Source organism: Garra rufa, chromosome 24 (assembly GCF_049309525.1).
Source record: "Garra rufa chromosome 24, GarRuf1.0, whole genome shotgun sequence".
In the NCBI taxonomy this organism is placed as follows: domain Eukaryota; kingdom Metazoa; phylum Chordata; class Actinopteri; order Cypriniformes; family Cyprinidae; genus Garra; species Garra rufa.
Window position 1 is genome coordinate 32,146,661 of NC_133384.1, and position 12,500 is coordinate 32,159,160.

Below are 12,500 nucleotides of genomic sequence, written 5' to 3' on the forward strand. Positions count from 1 at the left end.
TAAATGATTACTTTTTGCATTTTGTTTTACATTGCTCTATTATTTTTTATTTTAAAGTACTTTATCACTTTTATCACTTTTTTTATGTTATTTAAATTTTTTTTTTAGCTTGTTCATTTTTTTTTTTTTTTATAAAAACTGTTTGGGAAATATTTGTATTAAATTCTTTAAATTATTTTACACTATTTTATTTTATGTAATGAATTATTCTGATATTTTATTATTTTAATGTAGGTGAAATAAAAAACAAAAATAAACACATTTTTTTATATAAAAATAATTTAATGTGCATGAAACTACCCAAAAATAAATAATAAAATAAAATATAATATTTGACGTTGCTGTCTATTTATGTTTCATCTAAAAAATAAATAAAATAAAATTTATTAAATTCTTAAATTACTTGTAGTATGTACTATTTTTATTTTATGCTTTAATTATTTTTAGATTATCTTTTGAGTAATTTAATGTAATTTAAAATTATTTTCCATTTAATTATTACAATTAATTTTAATTACATTAAATTTCACTTATTTTTTTATTGTATTACAATTATTTCATTTTTATCAATTTTAATGTTGGTGAAACTCAACAAAAAACTAAAAAAAAGTGTTAAAGTAATTATTAAATAAATATTTTGTATTATTATTTGATCACTTTACACCTCATGACACCATACAACAAAGGAAAGGACAAGCATATAGTAAAACATCTAATAAAATTAAATTAGCTTCATGCTCATTACTCACTGGGGGCGTCACAGTCTGCACAGAAGCTGTTTCCCCTCACGTTCCTGATAGACTGAATGGCCACTGCATCGCTCTGGCTTCCTAATCGAGACTATGAGGAATAACAATTCAGACATCACAATTAGAAAAGAGCAGAAGGATACATTCAACACACTAGCCTATTTCCACAGTATCTAAATAAACACAGTATCATCTTACCTTGTTCTTGCTGCTCTCACAGGACTGTAGACTGGCAAATATCTGGCTCTCAATGGCTTGAACCCACAGCTCTCTCTCCTCATATGTGGACGCCTCAAAATGCCACATCTGACCCGTCAGGGACACAATGATGAACTCAAACGACTCCTCTTGCTCTGAAACACACCAAACCAGAGATTGTTCAATTTGTTCAAAAGTATGTCTGACACTGACAGATTAAAAAATGAAACATTTTTATGATGCCATTATTTCACAGTTGAAGATAATCTTCACTAAAGGCTGAAACTACAAAGATTTAAATGGCCAATATCCAAGGTGCATTATGGGTATCTGCGATTAGTGTCAGTTGCTGTTGTTCATCAGCATCGTAAAATCCAAGTGATTAAAAAGGTAAATACATCCATTAGAGTACTTATCTCATTACCAGTGAAGACTCATTATTATTGCAGCTGCCTAAATAGAATATAATGTGGGTTAATCATTCCGGTCACACTCATTTCCACACCGCAAAAACACGCGTGAGGTGCTGCGACGTTTCTGCCGAGCTCAAATGAGGGCAGAGAGGTGAAAAACAGACCATCATTTCTGCAATTTGCTCAATATTCATTTCAAAAGCATGATTACTTTGATATGTACGAACAATGATTACACACGTGAGTATTGCGGCCAATAAAGCTGCGTGAGGCGAAAATAAGTTCACTGACTTAATCGCTGCAGTTGTTCTACAGAAAAAAGACTGTTTATTAGCATTAAAACGCACAACATAACACCATTTATTGACGCCCACTGTAAATGATCATTTGCACATTACTGAGGTCTCACTTTCAGAGAAATTAGCATGAATTATCAAGGTCATGTGCCAACCCCAGTTGTTTTTTGCAAATCTTTTCTAAATCCTCTAAATTGTGAGAATTTAAAAAAATATATACATATATTTAAAAAGGGTTACCAAAGAATAATATAATGTAATGTAATGTAATATAATATATTAATCATTAGCACATTATGAAAGTCCCATTTTTAGAATTATCAATAATACTATACTATACTACGCTATAGATCATCAGAACATTATTAAAGTCCCATTTTTAGACAAATTAGCATGAATTATCAATATATATATTTAACAGGGTTGGCAGTACTACTATACTATACTATAGATTAGCACATTATTTAAAGTCCTGTTTTTAGAGACATTTTCATGAATTATCAATATATTTAACAGAATCGACTATACTATACTATAATATACTACACTACACTATTAGCCATTAGCACTTTATTAAAGTCCCATCTTTTAGAGAAATTATCATGAATTTTCAATATATGTATATTTAAATGTGTTGACTATACTCTACTATACTGTACTCTACTATACTCTACTATACTATACTATAGATCATTAGCACATTTAAAGTCCTATTTTTAGAGAAATTGTCATGAATTATCAATATATATTTAACAGGGTTGGCTATACTATACTATAGAACATTATGACATTATTTAAAGTCTCATTTTTAGAGAAATTAGCATAAATTATCAATATATCCATATTGAACAGTGTTGGCAATACTACTATACTATACTATACTATACTTTTAATCATTAGCACGTTATTAAAGTCCCCATGTATCCCATTTTTTAGAGAAATTATCAATATATGTATATTTACCAGGGTTGGCAATACTACTACTATACTATAGATAATTAGCACATTATTAAAGTCCTATTTTTTGAGAAAGTATCACGAATTATCACTATATATTTAACAGGGCTGACTATACTATATTATACTATACTATACTATACAAGATCATTAGCACATTATTAAAGTCCTACTTTTTAGAGAAATTGTCATGAATTTTCAATATATAATTAACAGGGTTGGCAATACTACTATATTATACTATACTAATGATCATTAGCATGTTATTAAAGTCCCATTTTTTAGAGAAATTATGAATTATCCATATATGTTCATTTAACAGTGTTGGCAATTATACTATACTATACTACACTTTAGATCATTAGCATATTATTAAAGTCCTATTTTTAGAGAAATAGTCATAAATTATCAATATATATTGATCATTAGCACTTTATTAAAGTCCATTTTTTAGAGAAATTATGAATTATCAATATATGTTCATGTAATAGTGTTGGCAATACTACTATAGTATACTATTGATCATTAGCATATTATATAATCCATTTTTTAGAGAAATGATCATGAATTATCAATATATATTTAACAGGGTTGGCTATACTATTAATTTTTAGCACCTTATTAAAGTCCCATTTGTAGAGAAATTATCATGAATTATCAATATATGTATATTTAACAGGGTTGTCAATACTACACTATACTGTACTATACAAAACTACACTATAGATAAATAACACATTATTAAAGTCCTATTTTTTAGAGAAATTATCACAAATTATCAATATATATTTAACAGGGTTGGCCATACTACAACATACTATACTTTACAATACTATACTATAGATCAGAAATTGTCATGAATTACCTATATATATATATATATATATATAGGTAATTCATGACATCCGTGTGTGTGTGTGTGTATTTAACAGGGTTGGACATAATAATATAATATAATATAATAAATATAATATAATATAATATAATATAATATAATATAATATAATATAATATAATATAATATAATATAATATAATAAATATAATATAATATAATATAATGTCCCATTATTAAAGTCTAATTTTTAGAGAATTTACCATGAATTATCAAGAAATTATGAAATAATATATAAAATATATAATAAAAAAGAATATGAATATAAAATGTATTTAATATAATATAATTTATCCTCATATTCTTTTTATATTACTATTTAATGGCTACTTTTTGGCTTTTACAAATGACAGATATTTTATCATGTTTATTTGGAACTAAATGAGTATAAAACCGAAAAATAAGATTATCCATAACAAATAGTCTCTATCAGATGACACATTTCAGCCATCACACCACCCAAAAACTCCACACGCAACTTTAATTTGAGATGAAATGTTGAGTGTGGTTTTAAGGCAGTGGTTTATCTTTAATGTGAAGCATATAGATCTCCGTCTCCGCTCATCTCCGATCAATAATCTCCATATGATGACTCCAACACATGCATATGATTGTCAAAGACTCGCGTTCACTTCAGCGGAGCACATGGCCTCAAGCGAACGGCAACAATCCAATTAGTTTGACACCCTCCTCAATTATCCGATTTATTCACGGGACTTGACTCCAGGTCAGAGATCAATACAGAGCCGGCAGCTTTGTGTCTAAATCAAGGACTAAAGGGTGAAGGTCTGTCGCCCCAGTTGATCTCTTTGCTTTGTTTACATTTCATGCTTCTTTTTGCTGGAAATCAACTACAAATGTAAGATGGGATGCACAATACACATGAATAAATGTGTTGCACAAAGTCACCAGAACTGCTTTAGAGTGCACATATTATCACAGAAGGGAATATATTGCATTTGGATGACATTTCAGCTGTGCTGATACAGTTTCTCTCCTGCTATTATGAACAGCAACACAATTATCTTGCATTGCACTGTCCAATGATTATACACCTCTGCATCTGAACACAGACAATTATTCTGTTGGCTGGCCATCTGATAAATTAGCCATTACAACAGGTAATTTCAATATGGAATTATTAAAAAACTCTGTTTCTGATGTCAGCAGCTTGAAACCACAGACAATAGAGGATAAGCGACATTCATTTTGTGCATTAGTTGTTAAGCAGCGCACAAAATAACAGTAATTGCTATTTCAGTAATATTTCTTTGAATAAAAAGGATTGTAAAAGTTTATTGTTAAATCTAGTGAGCTGTCTATTTAGAATTTGAACACACTTTTGATGTACCAATATGCTAACTAGATTGGCTCAATACATTTTGAAACACATCCTGTACCTCTCTGCTCAATATATGCAGTTTAAGGTTCATAATTCACATCCAAGTCAATAGCATTTGACTGTAATAAAAAGAAAATCACTTGACTGTTAAAAAATAGAAAATTGATTATTAATTGTTGCATGTCAGGATCAACAATCCCAATTTTAGACTAAATAAACAAATTTAAAACTAAATAAAACTAAATCAAATTTGTTTCTTTTATTTTATTAATTTTAATTTCTTTTTTTTTTTAATTTGGAGGAAAAACATGTCGACAACTGCATCAAAAATGTGATATTTAATTTGGTAAACAAATAAAATAAAACAACTTGTTTCTTTTATTTAAATATTTAATTATAAAAAAAATAAATTTGTAGGAAATTAATGCAACAACTGCATCAAAAATGTGATATTTAATTAAGTAAACAAATAAAATAAAATATTTTTCTTTTATTTAAATATTTAATTAAAAAATTATTTGGAGGAAAAACATGCCAACAACTGCATAAAAATGTGATATTTAATTTGGTAAACAAATAAAATAAAACAATTGGTTTCTTCTATTTAAATATTTAATTATAAAAATAAATTTGGAGGAAAAACATGTCAACAACTGTATCAAAAATGTGATATTTAATTTGGTAAACAAATAACTAAAATAAAATATTTTTTTTCTTTTATTTAAATGTTTAATTTAAAAATAAAATTGGAGAAAAAATGTGTCAACACCTGCATCAAAAATGTGATATTTAATTTAGTAAACAAATAAAATTAAATCTTTTCTTTTATTTAAATATTTAATTTCAAAAAAATTTAATTTGGAAGAAAAACATGTCAACAACGGCATTAAAAATTTGATATTTAATTTGGTAAACAAATAAATAAAATATTTTCTTTTCTTTTATTTAAATATTTAATTTAAAAATAAAATTGGAGGAAAAAAGGCAGAAACTGTGATATTTAGTCTGGTAATAAAATAAAATAAAATAAAATAAAATATGTACCTTTTATTTAAAGACTTAATGTTAAATTTGGAGGAAAAACATGTCGATAACTCTGTGTCAAAACTGTGATATTTAGTTTGGTAAACAAATATCAATAAAATTAAATAAAAAATGTTTTTTGTTTAAATGTTACATTTTTTTTACATTTAAAATTAGAGAAAAACATGTCAACAACTGCATTAAAATATTGATATTTAGTTTGTAAAATAAAATAAAATAAAATAAAATAAAATAAAATAAAATACAATTAAAATGGTTTATTATTAAAATATTAAATTTTTACATTTTTAAATTTGGAGGAAAAACTGATTAAAACTCTTTAAAAGTGTCCTGGGATGCACTGCAGCTGGCTGAGTAAATGTTCAGTATAATCACAGCTAGAATATAAACAAAGATAAAGCTCAAACATAAGAGAGTTTTAATTTGTTTAATATTTGCTTGTTGTTCCCACACTTTCGTATGCATTATATCATAATATTGATGGCTTTCTCTTATTCTAAAATAAGACATCCCAAACACATGACTGTTGTGAGTCTGAGAAAATAAAAGTAAAAATTCACTGCATTAAAGAAAAAAAGAAAGCATTTGATCTATAAAAAAATTACCCACAGACTCTGAGGTTTGTTAATATAAAATGTGCAATAACACAAGCTCCCAATCAGCCAGTGGTGCTCAGAAATTAGCAGTAATGAGACGGAGCAGAGCAGGTTCTGCCTGACTACATCCAGTTAAAATCCAATCTGAGGGACTGGAGGCAAAGAGGGCAGAAACAACTTACCTTAATTAATATGCTACAATAAAAGAAAGATAACAACATCGAAAACCACAGTCTTTCTCTACTCCTCTCCTCTCCTCCAGACCCTTGCGATCTTTCATTCATGTTTCGATTTACACTACATTCAGACACACAAATTATGGCGCCACATACAGTTGAGGTCAAAAGTTAACAATCTGCAAAATGTTAATTATTTTAGCAAAATAAGAGGGATCATACAAAATTCATGTTATTGTTTATTTAATACTGACCTGAATTAGATACTTCACATAAAAGATGTTTACCTATAGTCCACTATATGTATAGTTGAATTTATAATAATGACCCTGCTCAAAAGTTTACATACACTTGATTCTTAATACTGTGTTGTTACCTGAATGATCCACGGCTGTGTTTAGTTGTTTAGTGATAGTTGTTCATGAGTCCCTTGTTTTTCCTGAACAGTTAAACTGCCTGCTGTTCTTCAGAAAAATCCTTCAGGTCCCACAAATTCTTTGGTTTTCCAGCATTTTAGTGTATTTGAACCCTTTCCAACAATGACTGTATGAGTTTGAGATCCATCTTTTTACACTGAGAACTGAGGGACTCATATGCAACTATTACAGAAGGTTCACTTATGCTTCAGAAGGAAACGCAATGCATTAAGAGCCGGGGGTGAAAACTTTTGGAATTTGAAGATAAGGTTAAATTTATTATTTTATCTTCTGGGAAACATGTAGCTATCTTTTGTAGCTTCTCAGGGGCAGTGCTAAATGAAAAAAAAAAAGATATTTAGGCAAAATAAGAAAAATATACACTTCTCCTTTCTGTTCAAAAGTTTTCACCCCCAGTGCTTAATGCATTGTGTTTCCTTCTAAAGCATCGGTGAGCGTTTGAACCTTCTGTAATAGTTGCATATGAGTCCCTCAGTTGTCCTCAGTGTGAAAAGATGGATCTCAAAATCATACAGTCATTGTTGGAAAGGGTTCAAATACACAAAGATGCTGGAAAACCAAAGAATTTGTGGGACCTAAAGGATTTTTCTCAAGAACAGCAGGCAGTTTAACTGTTCAGGAAAAACAAAAGACTCATGAACAACTATCACTAAACAAAAAAGCACAGGTAACAACACAGTATTAAGAATCAAGGGGATGTAAACTTTTAAACCAGGTAATTTTTTATAAATTCAACTATTATTGTAAACATCTTTTATGTGAAATATCTTATTCAGGTCAGTACTAAATAAACAAAACCATGCATTTTGTATGATCCCTCTGATTTTGCTTAAATTAACATTTTGCAGATTCTGAACGGGGGATGTAAACTTTTTGACTTTGTACACTACCGTTTAATTTCCTTTAATGTTTTTGAAGTTTCGTATCTCATTTATTTGATTAAAAATACAGTAAAAATACTAATATTGCGAAATATTTTTATTATTTACAATAACCATTTTCTATTTGAATATATTTTAAAATGTATTTTATTCCTGTGATGCAAAGCTGAATTTCCAGCCTTACTCTAGTCTTCAGTGTCACATGATCTTTTAGAAATCATTCTAAAATGAACTTTTAAAGCACTAAATTAATTTTGGTCGTTAAGGTGAGATCAAAACAATCAAAGCCAATTAGCACAGAGCAAGAACGAAGGAAAGGAAAGGAAAACAAAGTCCCAACATTTGCTCAAGTACATCCCATCTAATGGAAGCAGATGCTTCTAGTCCAAACGCCCTCTGGGTCAGACGCCTGCTCCAGTACCACATCTGGATCTGCCAGTGTGACCCGATTGCTATTCTGTCAGAGCACGCGGCCACGCGACCACAGATCCATCAAATCAGCACCGCCGCAAGGCCGCGAGGGGTTTAAGTCAAGGTCTGTGTGTGTGGTGCTTTACAAACTCCAATAGGTGACCATGTTGAATCCAACACATGTGCGCTAGTACACTAAACAGGCCTGGGCCTATAGAGATGCTAGCTGGTGTCTAAGAATTAACGGGCAGCTGGGAGGAACCAGACCTGCCTGTGCCATCTGTAAATGTCAGCGGCGGCGTTTGCTCATTTTACACATCATTAAAGGCAATATTCCTAACCTGTATTAGAGCAATCAGCACGCGCCCATTACTGACACGGGCCTGGGGGGATACGGGCCAAACACTGAGGAGGCGAGAACGCACTCACCGTCTCCATCAGACGCACACACAGTGTAAACAATAACACCCCTTATATACACACACACACACACACACACACACACACACACACACACACACACACACACACACACACACACATACACAACACTTCAAACAATGAACTGAAGGTAAATGCAGATATAAACACTCCCCAGCAATGATCTGATGCATGTGAATTTACAAATGTATACATGCAATGGTATTTATCTTGTTTAAAAGGTCTAACGGAGACACAGGCCTTCAAGGAACCAGTCATTGGTCCAAACACACATGAAGATTTGTTTGCTACTGGGTGTCTAGAAACTGGGCAAGTGTATTTATCAGCCTGGAGGATCAAAACAAGTAATGCCACCTGGACGTCATTATATCAGTATAAAAAAAGCTAAAAAAAATAAATAAAAAAATGATAGGACTGTATTAATCTTTGTATTTACAGCAAAGGTGAATCAAGAAACCAATAAATAATACATTAGATAAAATATTAAATGCATTAAAATGTATAAATAATTGTAAAAAAAAAAAATAATAATAATAATAATAATAATAAAAAAATAATAATAAATGAGATTAGATAATTAATATTTAAAAAATGTATTTAGAATGTAATGCTTAAATGCCAAGTAATAAAATTAATAATTATTAGATTACATTAAATATTTAATATTAAAATATATTAAAATGTATTCATGATTTTAAATATATAAAGCAAATGTAATAATTTTAAATATATATATAGAACAAATAAGAATTCATAATAATAATACATTTGATTGGATAATTAAAATTCAAAAAATGTCCTTAAAATGTAATACATTTAAATATATAGATACCAAATAATAACGTTAATAATTATTACATTGGATAAAATATTTTATATTTAAATACATTAAATACATTACAATAATGATATAATAATAATGATAATTTCAAATATACATAAAAGAAATAAGAATAAATTAATAATAATAATAATAATAATAATATATTTTACTATTAATAATAAAAATAGTAAATGAGATTAGATAATAAATATTTTAAAATGTAATGTTTAAATATATAAATACTAAATAATAGCATTATTAATTATTATATTGGATGCAACATTTATTATTAAAAATGTAACAATATATATATATATATATATATATATATATATAAAAATCTGTTACTATTGTTATTATTAATATGATATATATAATAATAATACAATAATAATTAAAATTATATTAATAAAATAATTTAAAAAAATAAGCAAATAATAATAATAATAATTATTATTATTATTATTATTGAGATTAGATAATTAATATTTAAAAATGTATTTAAAATGTAATCACTTTAAATATATAAATACCAAATAATGACAATAATAATTATTAGATTAAATTATTAAAATAATTAAATGTAATAATAATTTTAAAAATATAAGCAAATACGAATAATAATAATGATAATACAATTTTTTAATAAATATTTTAAATAATTTAAATACTACTGTAGCTATAAATCTTATTTAAATTTAAGCAATAATAATTAATTAATACAATACAAATTATTTTCTTGTTTTCAGAAAAAAAACAAGTCAAAATTAAGTGAGTTTTTGCTTAGAACAAGCAAAATAATCTGCCAATGGGGTAAGCAAAAAAATCTTATTTCTAACAGAAAACAAGATTATTTTGCTAGTTTCAAGCAAAAACACACTTAATTTTGACTTGTTTTTTTCTGAAAACAATACTTTAATTTTTACTCCATTTAAGAATTTAGATATTTTTGCTGGAAACAAGACAAAAAATCTAAGTAAGAAAAGCCTTTTTGCAGTGTAATTATCTAAAATGTACATAATTTGAGATCCACATTTTTAACACTACACTGTAACACTTTCAGTTCAATCTAATTTCATGTTATATTTATTTATTTATATAAGAAGAAAACCAAGTGTGCAATGAGAATGCAGCTCCATGCAAACTACATGTTTCCTAGAGAAAACCACAGAAAGCCCAGATTAATCAAGCTCCAGAATGGCAGACCTAGGTGAGGATAAACGTGTGGTCGCAATGAAATGCATTAAAGCTCCTGTCAGTCGACTCTCCGGGAACCCTATATCGTCTTTTAAACATCTGAGATGTTCATTATACTGTCGTACATCCAGCGGGAATGAAGGGGATGCTCCGCTGAAGCTGTTCAAATGGACTGACTCTGAACGTAGAGAAATTAAACTCAAACTCAGAGTCAAAACAGTTTAAACAGTCAAGGCCTGCTTGAATCAAACAAACTGATTCAAACGAATCAGCACCAAAATGAACTGATTCACTAAAACGAATCAGACTCCTCACTCTCAGACTTCATTTAGTTATCTTAACTGAGGACGTTCACATAAAACCATCAACTGCCCGAGACTTATTTGTGAATCAGTGCTGTAAAAATCTTCCGGACACTTCACAGAGACGTTCGCTCATAAAGCGAAGCACGGAAAAAGTTGCCTTACCTTCTTGGGGAGCGACAGCACATTTGATTTATGATGCTTCACAACAAGCTAAAATTCGATTTCTGCCAGCATTCGCCGCTTTTGATTGCCCCGTAAATGAGATAAACTGATAGCAATTTATTCAAGGATCCACGAGGCCCCCCTCCACCCCTCCCGGCTCTCCCACTCCTCTGCCTTCAGCAGACACAACTTGCTCCATGTGAGTGATTCTCATACTTAAGCAATATGTCTGTATTCTGCATGCACTCACTAGAACGGACAAGCGCGCACTAATAGAACCTTTCAGACTGTACAGAAGCAAAGACGACGACGCTCGTGATGGAAGTTCGTAGGAAATTGCGTCCGCACACACACACATTCAGCCGCTGTTATTCCACCCGATGACCAAGCTTAAGAAATCAGAGGTTAGACCTCGTGTTCTCGAGGAACGGTCTGCGTAATGAGACAGAACGAGCGCTAAGAGCGTCGCAATGGGAAATGACCACGTTTGTGATCCCTTGAGCTTGTAATGCCATCCATACACATTTAAAACTAATCAAACAGTCACAATAGTGGCGCTGGATCATTTGAGGCGATTTTAGCTCATGTAAAAACACAATTAAACTTGATCCTGGTTCCTGGATGTGATCTAGAAGAGCAATTTGAGAGGAAAATGCTTCTTTAAAGACTAAATGCTGACAGAATCTGTCTTTATACCACCTACAGATGTGTATTTGTCATTTAATGCTTGATTTTGGGTCTTTTTGAGACTTAAAAAATGTACACTGGCTCTAGGTGGATTAATAAAATGTGCAGCTGATGGATTTTGCCTATTGCCAAAAAACCCTGTATATAATAATAATAATATATATAATAATTAAATATATAAATGTCAAATAACAACAATAAAAATTATTAGACAATTGTTTAAAATAATAATAGTAAATGAGATTAGATGAGAAATATTTAAATATGTATTTAAATGTAATGTTTAAATATATAAATACCAAATAATTACATCAATAATTAATATTCAATATTTAAATATGTATTTAAATAAGAATAAATTAAAAAAATAATCATATCTGTTACAATTAATAATAATAATAATAATAAATTAGATTATATAATTAATATAAAAAATTACCAATAATGATTATTTAATTTTAACAAATTAAATACATTTAAGTGTAATCTTT

General features: G+C 29.0%; 1 protein-coding gene across 1 annotated transcript in view; it reads right to left on the reverse strand.

The window, feature by feature from the left end:
- agap3 (ArfGAP with GTPase domain, ankyrin repeat and PH domain 3) overlaps window positions 1–12,500 on the reverse strand; it is a 126,374-nt gene that overhangs the window by 25,496 nt on the left and 88,378 nt on the right. The window contains 2 exon segments of the mRNA XM_073830603.1: window positions 750–840; window positions 948–1,102. Coding sequence (XP_073686704.1) covers window positions 750–840; window positions 948–1,102 — 246 coding nt within the window.